The following is a 20,603-nucleotide window of genomic DNA, read 5'->3' as shown; positions in this document are numbered from 1 at the left end:
GACACCACTCCCATGTCTGCAAAGAGGTGCCCTTCAGCTTAACTTAGCACAGATGGGAAGAGCTAAGGTAGCAAAATCTACCTCTAAAACTCACCCATTAACACATTTTATCCCCTTTTCTGTTGCTTTTACACTTTGTTTTTGTGCAAATTAAACACATTAAATATAACGTGTTAATTTGTGAGCTTTGGAGGAGCTAAAAGTTGTATTTTGTTAGCTTTGGACAGAGCCAGGCTAGCTGTTTCAATCTGTTTCCAGCCTTTGTGCTGAGATAAGTTAGCTGGCTTCTGGTGGTGGCTTCATATTGAGTGTACAGATATGAAACTCGTGTAGATCTTCTCATCTAACTCTTGGCAGGAAAGTGCATTTCCCAAATTGTCAAACTTTTTATTCAGAGGGGAATTACACTTCTAAGTGGCCTTGGATAACAAGTTGTTAGCTAAGTGATGTGACTCTTTGTGTATATATCTGCTTTTAGATAGACAGCTGTGCAAGTACTGATAAACCTCAGAGCTTTTTACATTATTCTTCACTTCATTCATGGCAATGGACTCAGTAAAGTGGCTAAATATGCAGGTGCACTATCTCAGGCCTCTTCTTACAATACAATTAGCTTTGTTGGTGAGAGTCAGATGAAATGAAGGACACCACTTTCATAACTGTACTCTGAATATAAAGCCACCACCAGCAGCCAGCTAATTTAGCTAGTTTAGCACAAAGACTGGACAGAAAAGGCTATCCGAAGCTAACAAAATCAGCCTTCTAGCACCTCTGAAACTAATTAATTAAAGCATTATATCTCATTTGTTCAATCCACACGTGCTCCCACATCATTTTATATTGTGCCCATATTTCATACAAGGATTTATGCAGTGGATGTTAAAATATATATATAATATATGTTTAAAAGATAAAAGCATTTAGTGTTCAGTGTAGTGTGTAATGCAGTGGTAAAAACTGAGTCTTCATTTGCTCCTCTTGGCTTTATCTGTATGAGAAATGACAAACGTGGCAAATTCTTTCTTTCCGCGAATGAACACTGGTTTCACAAATACTGACGGCGAGGTGTGACTGGTGAGCTCCATGCGTTAATAGGCCTCACCAGCTGACCACATTCCACAGCTGTGTGGAATGGCTCAAGGTCCAAGCGCACGCACGCACGCACGTACGCACGCACGTTCATACCACCTTCATATCTGCTCAGTTGGGAAGAAAAAAACATCAGGGGATTCAGGAAAGTCAGTGAGTTTAAGTCTCAACTACCTTCAAAGTGTTTCCACTATATGAAACGGCGGCTCCAAGTTCATGTGGGATTTAGGACGTAGGCTTTTTCGCACATGTGCTAACCTTCGTCCTGGCTTTGAAGGATAAAAGTCTATTATTTCAAATGAGGATAAAAAAAGTATATAGATGACAATTCTCTCTGTAGGACTTTAATTTTAGACTTCAATATGTTTTATATAATGGTGTATTAGGGCGTTCTTTGAGACATGCCCACAACCCTGTTAGATCAACTCAAGCACCACTTCATCAACACCACTGTGAATGGATTTTAACATTATTCATTACACGGAATTGGCTGGAATTAGTTTTTGCCATGCTAAGAAGAGTTTTTCTGGGGATCCCATCATCGGTCGTTATCGTTGGTCTTTCCGCCACTTTGGTCCAGATTTAATCATTTCAACAACTATTGGATGAAATTGAGATTTTGTATGAATCCTGGTGAGTTTTTTGAGCCCGTGATTTTTCATCTAGCATCACCATGACATTGACATTTGTGGTTTTTAGTAAAATGATTCGACACAATCCCTGTTCAATGTCTCCCCAAGGACACTATAACATGTCGACAAGAAGAGCAGGGGATCAAACTGCCAACCCAGAGGTGGCTGTACAACCTGCTCTACCTCCTGATCAAGAGCTGCTGACTGTTAACTTTCCATTTAAGTTATGATCAAATAACCCAAAAAGACTGAGCACTTATGATGAGATCAACATGAAAAGTTGTTTTTGTTCCTAAAACTCGCAACAAATTGAGAAAGTAATGAGTGGAAAATGTCCATTATTTCAGGAAAACTGCAGAATCAGCTGTTGGCTCCAGTGAACTGCTCAGAAATCTGGATTTTATGAAGCTGTGGTTGGTTTTTACACTGAAACTGCAGGAATAAACTCCAGGTTTAAGGTCAGACATCCACAGTGTTCCTGTGTGTTTAAGGCTGTTTAATAGGCTCTGTGTTTGACATGTGTTTAGAGTTTGGGAATCGGTGACAGGTGACAGAGGAGCAGATGGAAAATGTGTCACATTGTTGTGCTTATAAATGTCCAGTGGAGAAAAAAAAGCAGGTGCATAGAATCTTTTTTTTTCATGATCCTGTGTCTGATCAATAACACTGATTAGATCCTGAACTGATACAGTTTGTCAAGAGTGGAGCTCTGCCTGTTTACACGACAGTCATGTCTAATGAGTTTTTGTATTAATGTGGCACCAACCAGTGGCTGCCTGAATAGCAAAATGAAACTTCTGGCCCAACAGGGGTTCTGTTATCCTCCGACATCGACTGACAGCCGGAAGCTTTTCTGTGTGTGCACCAGAATTGGTCCAGATATGGAAGTAGCATCTTAGAGTCGAGCTGTATATGGGCCAGATTTGGGCTGTGGAACCAGGCGCATACTGGGTCTGAGTATGGCATGTTTATACATGCAGTTTAGTTTAATCTGTGTTGTCAGGTGATGTTTTTGGACCCACTCTATCGGGTCATTTCTCTCTGGTGGAGCTAACTCTGTGCACAGCCTCATTTAGCATTATCACTGCTACAGCTGCGGTTTCTGACTGGAATATGCATCATGTCAGCTGCCAAATTTGACAAACATTAGTCTGTGGTCTAAAAAAAAAAGGAAAGAAAAGTATGCAATGCAAGAATGTGTGTTGGATAAAAATTCAGCTCTAAACAGTAATTTCATTGGTCCCAAGCAGCAGCTTTATTTCTAAACAGTGAGAATTGTCCATATGTATATATATATATATATATATATATATATATATATATATAAACCATATGTGGATTGCATCACATCATGTCTACAGACTCGTCAGCTGTCTGTCTCCTGGGATCAGTTTCACAAAGACAGACTGACTGTGACTTCGATATAACAGTCGGACTTCAGATAGACGTCTGAATTCATCTGTTGCACAAAGCAGTTTAGTTCTTGACTATCTTAAGCAGGACTGCGGTACAATGAATTCTGGGTAAATTAAAGACTTAAAAAAAGAAGGCAGACTGAGGAAGCACATTGAATTGCCCCACTCCGTTTACCCTCAGCAGAAAATGTTTCTTTTGGAAGAATTTAACAGTTACAAAGACGTTTTACTTGAAGAGTGAAACAACAAAAAGAAAAATCTGATTGGGAAAAAAAAATGTCTTAGTCTGGGGTAAATTTTTTAGCTTATAATGAGTCAGTCTTTATTGTTGTCTTACTTGCATTAAACCTAATCTATGAGCAAAATGAAGACTGAACCAACACTGAAACATCTTTGTGAAACCGGCATCCCAATCTTTCCACAAACCCCCTGCCATATCTAGAAGTAGGCCGATCACTGGATCCACCATCTTGTACATTATCAAGACGACCAGGGTTCAAGTGTGTGTGTGTGTGTGTGTGTGTGCGTGTGTGTGTGTGTGTGTGTGTGTGTGTGTGTGTGTGTGTGTGCGTGCAGCAGTCCACACCCTGCAGATGTGTCCTTGAGCAAGACACTAAATTGCCGCCAGCTCCAGGGGTGCTGCTGCCTGTCTCCAAGACCCTGACCCGTGACACGTCTCTGGAAGGGGCCCAAGAGAGAAAAGGCGATTGTGTCCACAGTGATGAATAATATATCACACTTTTATTATTACACCTCCACGCCGACCCACCAATCTCTATAGCGGTCGGCCTGTCACTCTGAACCAACTCCAACCGGACAATAATGAAAGGTCAGAGGTCAGCCGTGTACCTCTGAGTCTAAATTTACATGGATCCTGGAGTTGTATCACAACAGAGACGACAATTTGGCTTTGAGGTTTTTTTTTTTTTTTTTTTTTTTTTTAAAGCCAAATGGTTCAAAACTGTAATTGGAAATGTTGATGTTTTGTTTAAACTGATGCATTGTGCTTACATTAAGAGAAGGAACTGTTTACACACTGTAAGATAAGGGAAAGCTCATTTTGAGACACCTGGACCTTCGCAATATTTGGCACATTTGCTTGAAAAACATTAACTGATCATCAAATAAATTTTCTGTCTATTAACTTATTGATTAATGAGGATAAAAACAGCTAAAATGACTCTGGATTCACTTGGGTAATAATCCATAACCATCAGTGTCCATTCAGTGCCCACGTTCCCTGAAGTTATACTACACCCCCGCCCCTCCCCGCCACCAGTGCCTGGTCTGTGGTCCTTAAAAAGTAATAGGGACGCTCTCTCGGTACCTGGATCCGACCCTCCACCTATCAGAGGCCGCGACTGCTTCCCGAGCTCCCCCGGCGGCCGAGCGCATTGGCCGCTCCGCGCGTCAATCATGATTTCGGGCGGCGTGTGGGAGGAGCTGGGTAGAGGGGGGTGGTGGCGGGTTAGAGGCGGTGCGACTGTCAATTGTGTTCCCAGTCCTCGTCAAAACTCGGCTGTTGTTGCTCGGAGTACGATCAAGACGACTGCACAGTGGCCGTGTCTGGTCCGGGCAGTGCGCTCCGCGGTGACAGGAGAGCGGATCCTCTGTTAACCTGGCGCAAACCGCAGCGGAACTTCGCTCCTTTTTCTGCACTTTGACATCGATGTTTTTTGGGGGAGAGGAGGAAGGAGCAGGGTTTCGGGTAGACCCCGCTGTGACCAACGCTGGATTTGTTTTCAAACATTTTTTCTTCCCTCCACCACCTCGCCTTCATCTCCATCTCTCATCCGGCGGGTTCTTTTCTGGTGTCTAGACCGCCTCGAAGACGAGCAGCTCGGGGAACAGTGAGGACTTGTTGCGCGTCTCCGGGGAGCGCACCAGTCCAGTTTTCATCCAAGTCGATACTGTACCTGCGTGCGATGCTTTGATTTGAGCGGTGCGACGTGTCTGCGGAGCGGGAATGGACTGTGGAGATCAGCTGGGACTAACAGCCTGAAGTCAGCACGGCTCGGTGCTCAGTGACGATGAGAATCTGATCATAATTAACGAAATTGGGGTGATTGGTTTTCTTCAGTGTGACCGAGCTGCTGCTGCCGCTGCTGCCGCTGCTGCTGCTGCTGCTGCACGGCTGATGCTTTAGGAGCCTGTTTCTGCTTTAAATGGCACCCACGCTCAACCGAGGCAAACTTTATTCGGGTCAGAGCCGACGAGTTGATTAATTTCCTTTTTCTTTTTTTAATTTTTTTTTAAACTTGAATCGAGCATTTGCTTCTCATCGACATGTCTGAACGAGATGGATTTGGAGACGGGCTGTGCAGCGACGGAGCGCCGGACTGCATCCCGCCTAGAGCGTCCCGCGGCCGGAGGAGCGGAGTCATCCTCCCCGGTGGCGGCCAGGACACCGACACCATCCTGCTGGAGTCGGTCAAGGCAGCACCTCGCCGAAGCAGCATCATAAAGGTAAGGAGATGTGTTTTTCACTAGTTGTTTTAGCTTTATTCCGCATGTGAACCCCGCTCCTCTCATGGGAATATCAGTCTGGAACCATTTTGTTCAAGATGGCCAATAATGGTGTAAAATAGCACCTTGGGTGACAAAGTATTACCAAAATATTCAAGGTGATGTTGTTGGAAAATGTCTCAACAAGTGAAGTATCTCATAAGGAAAATGACAAAAAAGTGAAACTGGAGTAAAAATGACAACAAGTGTGCTTTAGTCCTGACGCCTGGTTCAAAGACCAGTCTGGCTGCTGGTCTTCCCTGCGTCCTTCAAGACCACACGGGTGGATTTTACGCACACGCATCTTGTGCCACTTGGCCTCACCATCACTAATTTCCCGTGATCTTTTTTTTTTTCCACACGTGCGTAATTACAAATGCCACAATCTCTCACAATCCGTGTCCTTTGACAGAGTTTCAGAAGTCGCCACACCACATTCTCAGATGAGAGGATATGTCAGTGCGAGGTCACAGAAACTTCTGACTTCTCAGTGTGACAGTAAACGCAGCAGCGTGGGGATTTAAACGCAGTGGCCACATGCAATTAAAAGCACCTTAAGGATTAGTTTTTCCCTCATAAGAATGAGCTTTAATATAAATTTTAAAGGATTAAACACCATGACAATAAAGTCCCTCACAGCTGTGATCCTACTGTGACTGGCTTTCATCAGGGAAAGACCCCTCACCTACTGACCCACAGACCCACCCATCGACGTCATGGTGACATCATGCTTTTCCACCCTCACCTGTGCTCAGGTTGCAGGTCACTGGACCCCTCAAGGGAGCGGGCGGGGAGGCGTGGAGGCGTGGAGGATCATGTTTGGGGATCATTAGCTCTCATTGTCTTAGATATCTGCTCAGCAGGAGCCTCTCCAGCCCAGGTGATGTGTCACCTGTCTCAGCAGCAGTGGAGGAATGTCGAGAAATGTATTTACTCAGCTGCTCGAGGACAAGTTCTGAGAGGCCGTATTTTCATTCCACCACAGTTCAGAGATAAATATTGTACGTCTTGCTGCACTATGTTTAGTTAGTATTTTTCAGTTTTAAATTTTATATTAAAAACATATGTTAATCGTATAAAATACAACACATTGCTCAGGCTTAAATCAACATTTTTGGCTCATGATTTAATATAAATCTCCTTGTCATGTTTGAGTTGTCAAAAACTCAAAGATTAGAGAAAAGTTTAACTGGAAACAGATTTTTGGGTCAGAACTTTATTTTCTTCTTCTTTCCTCTTTCATTAAACATCACACGACCCCTCAGATTTACCCTGAGACCCCTTCTGAGGGGCCCGACCCTATGTTTGGAACCACTGGACTAAATAACAGTATTTCAAACAGGAGAGACTAATAAGTGTAACAATAAGAAATCTAAATAAAGTGAAATTTATTGTGGACAAAAGGAATAGACTTTGGCCCTGGCACCGTGTCAGGTTGTGATTGGATGAAGACAAGAATGATCGGGTCGAGTTTCTAGATAACGGGAAACGGCGCTTGTGACTCAGAAGGCATGTGTGAGGAGATCGTCTTCCTGACTGAGCTTTCGCTAAGTTTCATTCATCAATCTTCTGATTATTTTCTGGATCAATGTATTAATTGTTTTGTCTATGAAATATCAGAAAATAGTGAAACAACACAGAAGAGCATTGAATTCTCAAACGTGAGAATCTGCAGACATCAGGTGTTTGGCTTTTTGGATTTAAAAATGAGTCACTCACGAGGGCGGCACGGTGGTGCAGTGGTTAGCAAGAGGGCTCTGGGTTTGACTGTGCTGGGTGTGGAGTTTGCGCCTGTGTGGGTTTCCTCCAGGTACGCCAGCCAATCAGAAGAGCCTCACCGACCTGTTGTTACTAGAGCTCCAGAGAGGTGATGTGAAACTACACTGAGATGCTTTTGGTTCTTAAAACCACAAATATAACTTCTTATGGTGCATCAGTATTAATATTATTCAATATATCAGTTTCTGCAAATCAAGTACTTTTACTTTTAAAACTTTAAGTAAATTTTACCTATGAAACTTCTTCTTCTTTGCATTTGACCTTTCACTTGTAATGGAGTATTTCTACACCGTGGTACTTGTACTTGTACTTCCGTAAATGATCTGAGCGCTTCTCTTTACAAGGTCACTCGATTTCTGTGACGTTAAAAACAGCTGAGGGAGGAAAAGACTGATGCTCCTCTGGTTTATGACCTTCTCAGCCCGTTTCACATCTGACGCAAACGTCCAGCTCCATATTTCATGTCAGCGGTCAGGTCACGGGGGGGTGGGGGGGGGGGGGGTGGGGGGGGACACTGCCAGGGTCTCGTCCATACTGTACGTAGCCTATGGGGGCCGTTAGTCTGCCCGGTGAGCCCCATCTGGAAGCCCCAGCTGAACAGAGAGTCCTTTGACTGCTGCTGAGGAGGAAGTGGATGAAAGGATGGACAGATGAGAGGAGTGATGTCGGCGAGCGGCACGGTCAGCTGTGACAGACGGGGCTCGGTATCAAACCTCCACACCTGTCAGAGTCGGCCTGAATGTGCCAGAGTATCAGAAACTGTCAAACCCACTGGAAAACTACACTCAGATTCTGGGTTTAATCTCCTGCTGTTTTATTTTATTTTATATAATCGTTAATCATTTTTAAGGGCAACAATCTGAGGACGACATTTTGAGCTCCTGTGATGGACATTTTGTGTATTTTAAGACATTTTGTGGATGAACCAAATACTTGTTTAATTAAACCGAGCTAAAGTCAAGCTGAAAATTCTTCTCAGTTTGTGTGCAGGGGAATATAGTGACTGTAACTATACTGACAATGCAGCTATTGTGCATAAATGTTTTTTGGACATACTTGTGGAAACACACACACACACACACACCTTTACTAAAATCAGACTTTTATATAATTCTTCAAGTCCGATGACACAACATTCACACTCCCTCCGTGCTGTGGAGGTGAGAAAGCACACGGGTCTTTTGAATTGTTTCATGTTAACAACACTATGAATGTCTTCAAGGTTAGGACCCTAATGTAGGAGGACGCTATCACAGCGGGAAGATAAGCAAAACTTTCTTCTTTTTGATAGTTCAAAATTTTGACCCAGGAAGTCAAAACAAACGCCAGACACACACAGTATCTGGTTTCTTAGAGAAACAACAAGACGGATTGGAAGCAGGATGGAGGGTGAGACTGAGTAGGAGGTAAGAGTTTAGATGTTTTGTTTTCCCTTTTTCACACACACAAGAGCTGAAACATGCCACACACACACACACACACACACACACACTCACACACACTCACACTCCTTGGTTAAGATTGAACCAACACACCTTCTCATTTTAGGGGAATTTCTTTGAGGTTACCAGTTGAGATGAAGGGAAAGGGTGAGGTTGGCTCCTGCGCAGCTCGCATTACTACAACAACACACGCTCACACATGTCTGAGACGCCCACACTTTACCTTCTGCACACACACACACACACAAAACACACCCCTATTTATTCAGCTCACCCCAACAAAACACACACACACACACACACACACACACACACACACACACACACACACACACACACACACACATGCAGGGAATTGAGACAATACTTGTTCAGTCTGCAACTTCTGAATTGTTGCATGGTTGCAATAATTGTACATTGGCAAGAGCCTCAATTTACAGTAGGTACTTGTTAAAGATCATCATCATCAATTTCCCCATAAGTAGATTTAAAGTTGTTAAAATCATATGATCCCACACTGTCTGAGAATCATTTCCGTTGAAATATTTAATGTCTTTGAAAACGATGTTGGGATCTCCACTAGAATAAATAAATAAAATAAAGTTCAGGGGTTTGAAACAGTATTCAGCTGCACAGCCTCAGTTTCCTTCTGGGCGACTGTGTTTCTGTTACACCGGCTCGCACATGCCCAGTGTAGATGAATGGGCAGGTCTGTATGTGTTGTCAGGTGTGTTAGTCTTTGGGTCTCACTCTTTTATAGGATTGTTGAGATCTGGACTCGAGGGCCCACTGTCTTATAATCCCTCCGTGTGTTGAAATACCATCAAGTTCAGATGAGTTTATTAACAGTGCAGAATGGAATGAAGAACAGTTTCAACATTTAGCACTAACACGTTGAATCACTTGAACCTGAGAGCAAAATGTCGCCACACGCACACGAAGATGAGTCGGTTTGAATGTGTTTCTGTTGTATTGGAAATTAGTTCAACTCAGACATTTTTCCCACTTTGCATTTCAAAGTTTCCATTCGGTGATAGAGCTCCAACGATCAGTCGATCGACAGAAAATATTCTGATAACTGCTCAATTGTCTCAGTCGTTTTTCAAGCAGCACGTTCTCCAGTTGCAGCTTCTCAAATGTGACGATTTGCTGTTTTTCTTTCATATATGACGGTAAATTGATATTTTGACTGTTAAACAGACATTACTTTGGCTTCTTTGCTGTTTTTTAACATTTCATACACTAAATGGTTAATGGATTCACTGAAAAAATATTTATTTTAGTAGATGATCAGAACTGTGTCATCAGGAACGTGCGCGCTAGGTGATGAGAAGACGCTGCAACTTACAAGATCTCGTACAAATACACAACCTGCCAAGGCCGGTGGCAGTGGATGACCCTGTGGCTTTTGAGGCCCCAGTTTTCCCAGTTGATAATCCGGCTTTGTGTGAACGGTGGTAAATCACAGTAGAACCATGAGTCACAGGATCCGACTGGCTGACTTTAAATCGCTGAGTGCACTAACCCGACTTTCATGTCTGGTATTTGGATGTTTTTATCACAGCGGCCCTTTGAAGTCATAATTAATTTTATTACACAGTCTTGTATCTGAATTTTTTATATTTTTTTTTTTTTTTATTTTTTTTATCAAACCACCAGAATCTTTCAGTGTGTTCGTCTTTTTGTGCTGATGATTCGTCTGGGAGAGTTTCATGTCCATCCAAGCCTTGAAAACGCTCCAGCAGTCAGTCACCTCTCGACCCTTTATGCCAGAAATAACTCCTTCCTTCTTCTCTGGTTTAATAAGAAAACAATTACATGTGCTCCGGCCTCAGAGAAAGGCCTTCTGGTAATCCTTAAGGATGCAGGACCACAGAGGAAAGTGGAGCTACAAAGCAGAATCGTGTCCATTAAAATGCAAAGACAGTCTTATCATAACTTCAGACTTTCATTTTCTCTGTAGCTAATACAAATTAAGTTGTGAAATTGGGTGAAACGAGGACTATTGTAAATGCTATTGTACTGTGCAGAAAGACTGTCCCATTTCAATGCAATAACACGCAGAAATACGCCCAAACTAAATTAAAAATCTGTAACTTTGACAGCTCCCGTCCCGTCGTTCAGGATCGTTTCACTCATTCATGCATTGTTATTCAGGCCACTTGTGTGTGGATGAGCGGGAGCAGCTGCCAGAGGGCTGCTTCATCACGCATTAAGAGTGAGTTAAAGGGACGTTAATCTCAATCAAGTTAAACACATTAGGCTCAGGCTGTTATATTAATTTTCCCCAGCAAACCATCAGCAATTAGCTTACAGCATTACTGCGTAACAGGCCAGAAGGCAAACACGCCGCCTCATGGGTAGATACGCCAGTACGCCTGGGAGAGTGGGGCGGGATTAACAGTGGAGCCTGGAAACACACACACACACATGGACGGACACACAGGTTTTCCAGGATGAGGCTCAGGGGACGGCATGGTTGGCCGTGTCTTTGACAGGCCTGTGCGTTGCCTGACTGCTCGCTGCCTCGGCGCTGAAGGACACCGTCTCCGTCTCCGTCTCTCTAGGTGTTGCGCTTGGAACATAGAGCCTTGACGTCTCGGCGTTTGACCGCCAGACGTGTTTAGTATTTCTGTGGGGGTTTCCGCTGGTCACTCAGGTTGTTGGATATTATAGATTTTTGTCAAGTGAAATGGGAATCAGCGCGTCAGACCAGAAACCGAACCTGTTACAACAATGAAGCTCCCGGTGAGACATTGAAAAGTGATCCACAAAGTCCAGTTGGAGCAGCAGATTATTGTGTTTAATGTGTTAGTACTCACTGGCTGGATTTTATAACAGTGGAAAATAATCACAGAAGCAACTGTTTCATCTTTCATTGCAGTGAGAGTTGAATCTGGTTCAACTTTTTTGCATTTGAACCCCTGAACGCAGCCTCACGACGTGTGTCTGCTGCATCTGTCTCATATGCGTCTGGTGGAAAAGATACTCTCCTGCTTTACTCCCATTTTATGCTTTAATTAGAGACAGACAGGAAAAGCAGGAAACAGTCTGGTGGCTGGGAAGCGATCAGGTCGCTCCAACTTAAACATCTCCTAAAGTGTATTTTTACACTTCAGATCTACAGCATGTTGCCACAGTGAGTGATTGTTGTGTTGATCTCTGAGCGCTGCCAAATATGGGAGACCTACGACTCAGTACTGTGCCTGAACGCATCCTGTGTAGACATGCAGCATCACTCCCTCGCTCTCTCATTCATTACTTTCTGCAGCGAGCTGTGTCATGCAGTGGTAACATTTGCATCTTTAAAATACACACATTGTGTGATTATTAGAATTCGGACATGTGAATAAAAATGGAGGGTAAACCGAGTGCAGGATACAGGGAGTGATTTTATATACAGACTACGAGTCTACAGCCGTGATACTTAAGGAAATCATGTTTATGGGGATTCGGATACAACCTAAAGGAGCTATTTGCTACATAGCTAACGTTAGCATCAACAAGTGTTTATTCACCAGTCTAGAAGAAACGTTTTGATTTCAGCATCAAACTTCATTCCTTTACTCACCAACAGCTGTCTCCAGAGGAGGAAATCAACACCAATGGAAACCCTAACTGTTGTTTCTATACCTTCTTGTCTTCTACTGAAGTTAGCATGCTAACCAGCTAGCTCCAGCCCGTCTCGTCACTTTCCGATAGCGACCCACTGTAGCCTCCAACCTGCCCTGAAGATGTAGTGCTGCTCAGAGGACGTATAACCTCTTGTATTGTAAAGACAACGATGGCTGAAGCTCTTGTCAAACAACAATCGCCACCACCTGCTCCTGACAGGAAACCACATGAAGTGGCAGAGAAAACCTACAAATAGCCTCTTTAAATAACCCTGGGAATCAACTAAAGACACAACACAGAACCTCAGCTTTAAATGCACAACACAACAACATCAACACCAAGAACTCCACACCCACACTGGAAGCAGTGTGTTGCATAATCCTCTACTCAGTACATGTTGTTATTAGTATTAAAAAGTGTTTTAAGAGAGTGAATAAAAAGTCAGAGGATCATCAACATCCGTAGGATTTGTTGTCATGTACAAACGTTTGGCGACCGACCGACAGCGGTTTTCAGCTGAGTTATAAAACAGTTATTAAAAAGTTTCAAAATGAAAAGTGCACAGATGTGCTGCTGTTTCATTATTGAAAGTCATGGAAAAGTCATGGAATTTCAGAGCGCTGCCACAGTGGGAGCCCTGTTTACGTTTGATACGAGTGACTGGGTTTATTTCTGTCCCTGCTCGGTGCCATGTGGGTTTCTTATCCCTCTCTGCCTCCTTCTCCTCCACCAGCTGCACTCCTTACTCTCCATCTGAACCTCTGCATTGTGTTTTCCTTTGTCTTTCTCCTTTCCGATCCCCGTTTTTCCCTCCTTTTCGCTCCGTTCGGCACCACTTTGATGTTTCCTTGTCGTCATTGTTCTCACTTTGTTCCATTCGCTCTGATTCTCCGTCCCCTTCCCGCTGCGCCGAGGAGTGAACAATGATTTGTTTACAGCGTGCTCCTGGAAACCGGTCAAGAGTAATGACAATGTATCCCCTGTGATTTTGTGTGTGTGTGTGCGTCTGTGGTTGTGTGTGCGCATGCAAAGCAATTAGGGCCACTGAGGGCCCTCTGTCTCCGAGTATCATTCTGCTACTGGTGCCACATCTCTCCGGGAACACACACCACCTCATCACAGCTGCTGGTCAGGAGTTTTTATGTGCGACTGCGTGAGAGAGACGAAGCACGTGTGTGTGTTTGTTATTTACTGTCATTTTTCAACATGTTAGTCTCATGAAGTCACACACGCAGGTAAACCATATTATAGAAACACCTGTAATTCATCCCTGCGGCCTCAGAAACAACTAAAGCTTTGACCTACTGACGCTTACAACACGGGCGGCTTCACAAAGGCAGCATTCATCGGGGGGCTGTGTGGTGCATTGCATCAGTGTCACTAGCGCACAAAGTAGGCCCCTGTCAGACGTGTGCCTCGTTACGTAAACCTGCTGGAAGATTTTACATGTTGGTCTCATGCGTGAGTCACTTTTCCTTACAAGCAGCAACTGCACTCTAACTAGATTGGATCTAATTTCCAAAGCTAAGAACGGGTTTATTGATCGTCCAAAATAAACTTCATGCTGTGCAGCTCCACTCTGCACCTGTGAGAAGCTACCTACCTTGAAGTGTTCGTTAAGTGTCGTTAATTAGTCACCAGGGCATTTCCCCCCGGTGGATGTTTGTTCAGCAAGTTATGGTGCAACACAAGATGTGTGTATATCGAACTGCTACCGCTCTATCCCCTGCACCAACTCCGGCTCCCTCCCCACAAGAAAGGTCACGTTCCACATACGTAGACCTAATCCCTTGACCCAAACTACCACCTGGCTTACATCGCCCCCCCTGTCCCTGCAGGTGGTTGGCCCACAGCGACTTGACTCCATGTCATTTCTTCAAGCTGTTCCTAGCTGGACCCCATATGCTCGCCGGCGAGCTCCCCTACAACATCTCAAAGAGAGAGTTGAATTGCTCTTGGTCTTGCTGCCCTCCTGGAACCAGTTTCCCTTAGGAGACCCTACCAGGGGCTGAGACTACGTCCACACAACCACGGCATATTCCAACGAAAACAATCTCTGTCCAGACTAACACACCTGAAAACGCAAACATACATTCACATAGTAGTGAAGACGGGAGGAGGAAACGTAGCAAAAGAGATGTGTACGTCGTGTGGACGTAGCCTGAGACGCTTCAGTCGGTGATTGTGTGTTTTTAAAACTTACTTTGGGGCTGCAGCTCACTCTTTCATTCCCATGTGTATCTGGTTTTAACAGCCCTGTGCTGGGCAGGTGACAGGTGTGTCATCAGGTGTGTGTGCTCTGAAAGACGTTACAGCAGGAAACGCAAAAAAATTGTGAGTTCACCTGAGTGTTGTGTTTACATCACTGCTGATTGGAGCTGGAGCTGATACGTCTACCGAATGTCGATTGTTCCCTTTTTCCATTGCCGACAAAAGCCCAATGTTAGCGGGTCTCAGTGGGTTTTTTGACCAATAGAAAAAGGAGCTTTAGACACACAAATATGGGTTTCAAATATTACTGTAACTCATGTTTCACTCCTACAGAGAAAAGGCTTCTCTTTGGATTAATAGTGTCTCTGGGAAACTTTCCCAACAGGGCGAGTTTTAAAAGTCTTATAATCAGAATTGTCCTATATTTGGACCAAAAGGCTAATTCACCAACCAATCCTGTGTGTTCTTACAGAAAAAAACATGCACTGTAATCTCAGCAGGACTTTAATGGTTTAACCAGACGAGAAGAATTTCTGTGAGGTACAAAATAAGTGGAGGCACTAGAAAGAGAGACACTCACTTCATATGTGAGAGAGAGTGCACATGTCCATTATTAGAGTTAATGCGAACGATGTGGGATTTAGACTGTGACCTTCACTCCAGAGGCGGCAAGGTCTCCAGTGCTGGAATGAAAACAGCAGAGCATAAAGAGGATTTCAGATTTGAATAACTGAAAACACAAACTAGTTTAATGCTGAGTGGCTGCCAGGGCGACTGTGGAGAGGACGGAGCAGAGAACGAGAGGGGAGGAGCGCAAGTCTTATCTACAAATCACTTCCTGTTTAAACCCCTCTCCCCCCCTTTCACCCCCCCCCCCCCCCCACACACATCTCTCAGTTGCACAGCTGTCGTTCCTTTCTGTCACTGCCAGTCCTTTTGAGTTTCCTCTCTAAAAAAAACGCTAAAGTAACAAGGGTGGAGGGAGCATCTCCAGAGCAGAGCAGAGGAAGGGGTGAGGTGGAGAGAAACGCCGAATGTGTTTCGACAGGTTGTAGAAAGTGAAGCGCAGAGGACTAAACGTGAGGGGGGAAAAAAGAAAACACAGAAAGAAAAGAAAGAGAGAGAGTCATGCAGTGTTTGTGTGTGAGCTCAGCAGTGCGTGGTGTTAACCTCAGGGTGGAGAGATCGGGGGAAAACTCTAGAGACTGCACGTCGGGTTGTTTTGCTGTTTTGGGCTTCAGCCTAGAGGGCAACACACAAATACACACACACACACACACACACACACACACACACAGATCCTGTACAATTTCACAAAGGCCGTTTTCACACAGGTTTTGCTCATTTGAATCCCCCTCCTCTTAATGTTAGCGGTCTGCTCTCACACCTCTGTGTTAGGTTTTTGTATCGAGGGCTGAGGTGAAACTTTTACTTTCTGTTACAAACGTGAGAAAAATCTTAGTTAGTTATTTCTAACTGCACTAATAACAAACAGTCCAGGTCTTTCTCAACAGTTTGTCATGTGGCTCGCTTCATATATTTACATAAGGACGGCAGTTTCAAATAATGTTGTTTATTCAATATTTATGTTTCGTAGCCTCTAACAGCGACATTTCCCATAAGCCCCAGATGCTAATGTCGTGTTTGCATCATGTCTAAGGGAAGGTTACTGATGGGGAGATTCTATGGAACGAGGATCCGTCCAAAGCGTTTATTTTGACGTCCAGGTTAAGATATCAAGTTTGCACGTCTTAAGACGACAGAAAATGCACGTTAACACGCTAATTTTGAACGTCTTGAGACATTTGATTTTGTGCTACCACTTAAATCGATGTTTTGGACCAATCCACATTCAATAAGATTCAACTTATGTTGTATTCAACTTGCAAGTGTTCACATCATCATCAGCTGTCAGTCTTCTTAGTGCTACTGCTTCTCAATTCTGGAGATTCCAGCTGTTTAGAAAGACACAACCATGAGCTTTATTTAATAAAGAACATCATGCTAGCTCCTACAGCCATAGGTGATGTTATTGAAAACCCAAATATATTCCATTTACTATAAAACAGCATCATGGAAGCATCACATTTTTGCTTGAAAAATGACTTATTGAACTTTTTGATTGTTGAAATAGTTGCAGATTCATTTTCCATCAGTTGACAAATCATTGCAGCTCTGTACTGCAATAAAATGACCAGCTTTTATTGTGAAATGTTGCCATTTTAAGTGCTGGTGTGACCGGACCTTTCTGTGAGTGGGACCGGTTGAAGTAAGTAAGTGTTAAAAGAACGTCGTCTTCCATCCCTCTGGAGAGAAAAATGCTGTTGTGTGTTATCACTCTGCTCAGTGAGGCATTTTATCTCCCCTGTTTTATTTTGCCAGCGGTGCAGGAATGTCACTAATGATGTTATCATGACGTGCAGCCATGAATTTTCTTCTGATCGACTACGGCTCGACCTGGAGCTGATCTCAGACCAGCTCTTTCAGGTGGACTCGGTTAGGGATTTAAATGAGCATGTTTTCAGTTGAACCGCTGCTTGATTCAGACTGAACCACCAGTTTGAAAAGTTTCTCCTGAATCTTCTCCTCGCTCTTATCTTTGTTTTCTGAGTTGCATCATCACACAGTCATGAGTGTGTCCACTGCAGCTGACATGTTGGTTTATAGGAACACGTCAGCTGGGTGTGTCCTGATTTACCAGAAAGTTCGGTCTGTTTGTTGTTGTAGTCAATTAAAATAAACACACTAAAGGTTGTTACAAGCTTGTGTGTGTGTCACTGTGTGTATGTGTGTGAGTTTGAGTGGGATTCGTCTCCTCAGTGAGTCACTAAACATGCGCATGAGTGTTTCTGAGTGTGTGTTTGTTAGACTGTGTGTGTGTGTGTGTGTGTGTGTGTGTGTGTGTGAAGGGCATGTTTCAGCTCTTTCAGACAGCAGGAATGCTGAGCGGCTGCCAGACTGCACCGCTGTGACTTCACTGGGACCAGTGGAGATCCCTGGCACTCGCACACACCTGTTGCCATGGCAACCACATACAAGATCCACCATGACAGAAAAAAACTAAAAAATCAGTGCAGGGTTGGGATTATAGAGGGGGTTTTTTGTTTTGTTTTTTTTAAGAAAATACTTGAATCTCTGTTGAAGAAATAAAAACAGTTGGCATATTGTTACAGACTGAAATTACTTAATGAATGAATATACTTCATTGTTCACTGAACAATGAACTATATTTAGAGGTAGATCATATGTTTTGTATGAAATGTAATGTTATACTGCAAGAAAGTATGTAATAACTATAGCTACCAAATACATGTGGTACAGTAAAGTAGAATATTTGCCTTTTGAAATCTGGTGCAGTAGAAGTATAAAGTGGGATGAAATGGAAATATTCACCACAATGAAAAAAGGTTTTAAAAAATCTGAAGTACAAATACTAGTGTTGTGAGTACAACTGCAGTTATGACTCATCGTTAGAGTTGTTATGATACTGAAATTCCCCCTTTGTTGACATATTAATATGACGTCATCTGCAACAGCACTGTGCTGTGGAAATGTACCAACCTGTTGTTTTGTGCTTTATTATAGACGTGTTGTGTTCTGTCAGTACAACAACACAATCCAAGCTCATTTCAAATGACAAAAATTAAAAATGACAAATTAAAACTCTGCTGTTCAGAATTCGCTCAGGCATGATGCTTCAGTGGTAATTAAAGTTCTTAATGAGTCATTGTTAACGACCGCTCACAGTGAAGTCAAGAGTGGTGGGGCAAAGAGTCACGACTCTGACCCTCCATGATTCTGAATTCACTTCAAGAAACTTTATTTGTCTCAAGGGGGCAATTTAAAGGGCAAATAGAGTAGACATAAAAAAAAACACACAAATACACAAAAACAACACACAACCAGTTCAAGAGTGACTGTTTATATTAAGAAAACGACATCAGTGAATAAAAAAACAAAAAAAAAACAACGGTTCACGATGCCAGAAATCGACAGGTGGAACTCAAACAGAAGCACCTGTACAGTGTTCACCAAGCACACACCTGAGAGTTCACAGATTGTCCTGTGTTTGCTATGTGCTTTGATATTTGAGGTGGTGTGTCCCTTGGGAGTTGCCGTAAGGCTGCTGTAAAGCTGTTGTTGTTGTTGGAGGCTGTTTTTGGTCACGCGTGGAGTTAGATGCTTGTTAGATAACTTAACGACTAGCTTTGCAACACAAAGATATACTTTATATTTTGGTGACACTTTGCAGTCTTTGTGTTTCAGTGGAGTAACAGTCTGACTCTCTTCATTCAGTCAAGAATCAGTTTTTTAATGGAGAATCGATTCTGAGCTGTGAGATTCGCACCCGTAGAATTGATCATCAGCAACAGCCAACAGCTTGCACACAGGCTTTCACAGTGACTGTGGTAAACAGTCCTCAGTCCTCAGTATACATTGACTATCACATTGTGACCATCACATTGTGTTTGCAGCACAATCACCTGAGTCAGCAGCCTGATGAGCCGCAGACTTCATGTTCTGTTGCTGTGGCTTTAATGTCTCATCAGCTGGACGTGTAACGCAGACCTGACCATGAGTCCACAAACACAGCACAGCTCTGTTTTCAACCGCTTTAGGTCTTTTAGATCTCTCATGTGCCGACGCTCACGTGTGTTTCCATGGTTACCAAAGGAGCACGCATTATAACACAGTAGATTGTGTGGGAGATTGTCTCCTCCACAGCACACGGGTTTGTAGAAAATTAAATTAGTGGTGGTTTCGCTTTGTTGCTGAGAGTTTGATGTGAGGGTTTACACCACTGCAGACTGCAGCAGATTAGCTTTAGTTTAGCTTAGCTTAGCATTAAGGCTGGAAACAGGGGGACTGGACACTGCAAGTAAAGTCCTTGTATAAAACCACACCTTCTTGTTTTTCTGTACGGAGAAAAATGTTAAACTCTCCCTAATATTAATAGTACATGTAGTACTTTTAGTAGTTTTAATATCTGCACAAGTTGTGCTTAAATCACATTATTTACCATCATATAATCCTGGATTTTGTCTGAACTCAAAGGGGATTTTAATCCTCAAATTCTTCTGTCCATTTGTTTTTCTAACAAAGGGGGGGTCTCAATAAAGTCGGATTCAAGGTTTGAACATCAAGAGTCGGGCTGCAACCAGTGATTATTTTGATTATCAGTTAATCTGCTGGTTATTTTATTGATTGATTGATAGATTATTCTCCATTAAATGTTAGAAAATAGTGAAAAATAACTTACTGAGAAAACACTCGATTTAAAATCATTCAAATCATGACCATGAAAAGTGAAAACACACACACACAGCCAGGTGAACAACATGTTGAGTGGTGGCTAACAGGATTATTGCACTAATCATCTTCCTTTCTGTTCCTTGAGGACAAACCACTTTTACGTCCGTCTATTTTCTGCCCGTCTGCCCCCGTCCCCTCCCCCACCTCTCTGTCTCAGACACTGCAATCATGGAGCTTCTTTAAGTTCAGTTCAGGTCAGTTTTACAGCAGATTACATAAATATTTCAGGCTTGAAACCTCTGATTATTAGCATCTAGTTAGCATTTAGCCAATGTTGTAACATGCATTATTTCGTATATTGACTGTGAAGATTCTCAGTCATCCAGAAGCTTCTTTAGTCCATCTCCTTGAGATGTAATGTGATAAATACATTTTCTTCCTCATAAAGCATTTGCGAAAGGAATTGTTTGAACATATTGAAAGCTGCATTGTTTACATCCAGGTTTTCTGACTTGATGAAACATGTTACTTGTGTGCAGGGGAACGGAGGAGAACTGCTGCTGTTTTACAGGCAAAGGTTTTAGGTTTTAGTTTTTTAGTTGAGATTTCAGTTTTTCTTTCTCTTTGTATGAGTTAACTGATAAATAAAAACTAGTCATGGC

General features: G+C 43.0%; 1 protein-coding gene across 1 annotated transcript in view; it reads left to right on the top strand.

Annotated features, from left to right (window-relative positions):
* The first annotated feature begins 4,623 nt into the window (after positions 1 to 4,623).
* plcl1 (phospholipase C like 1) overlaps positions 4,624 to 20,603 on the top strand; it is a 91,240-nt gene continuing 75,260 nt past the window's right edge. Inside the window, exon 1 of the mRNA XM_056389059.1 lies at positions 4,624 to 5,602. Coding sequence (XP_056245034.1) covers positions 5,423 to 5,602 — 180 coding nt within the window. The 5' untranslated portion in view covers positions 4,624 to 5,422. The remainder of the gene's footprint in view (positions 5,603 to 20,603) is intronic.

The sequence above is a fragment of the Seriola aureovittata genome, chromosome 11, assembly GCF_021018895.1.
Source record: "Seriola aureovittata isolate HTS-2021-v1 ecotype China chromosome 11, ASM2101889v1, whole genome shotgun sequence".
Classification (NCBI taxonomy): domain Eukaryota; kingdom Metazoa; phylum Chordata; class Actinopteri; order Carangiformes; family Carangidae; genus Seriola; species Seriola aureovittata.
This window is presented reverse-complemented; position numbering and strand designations above follow the sequence as displayed.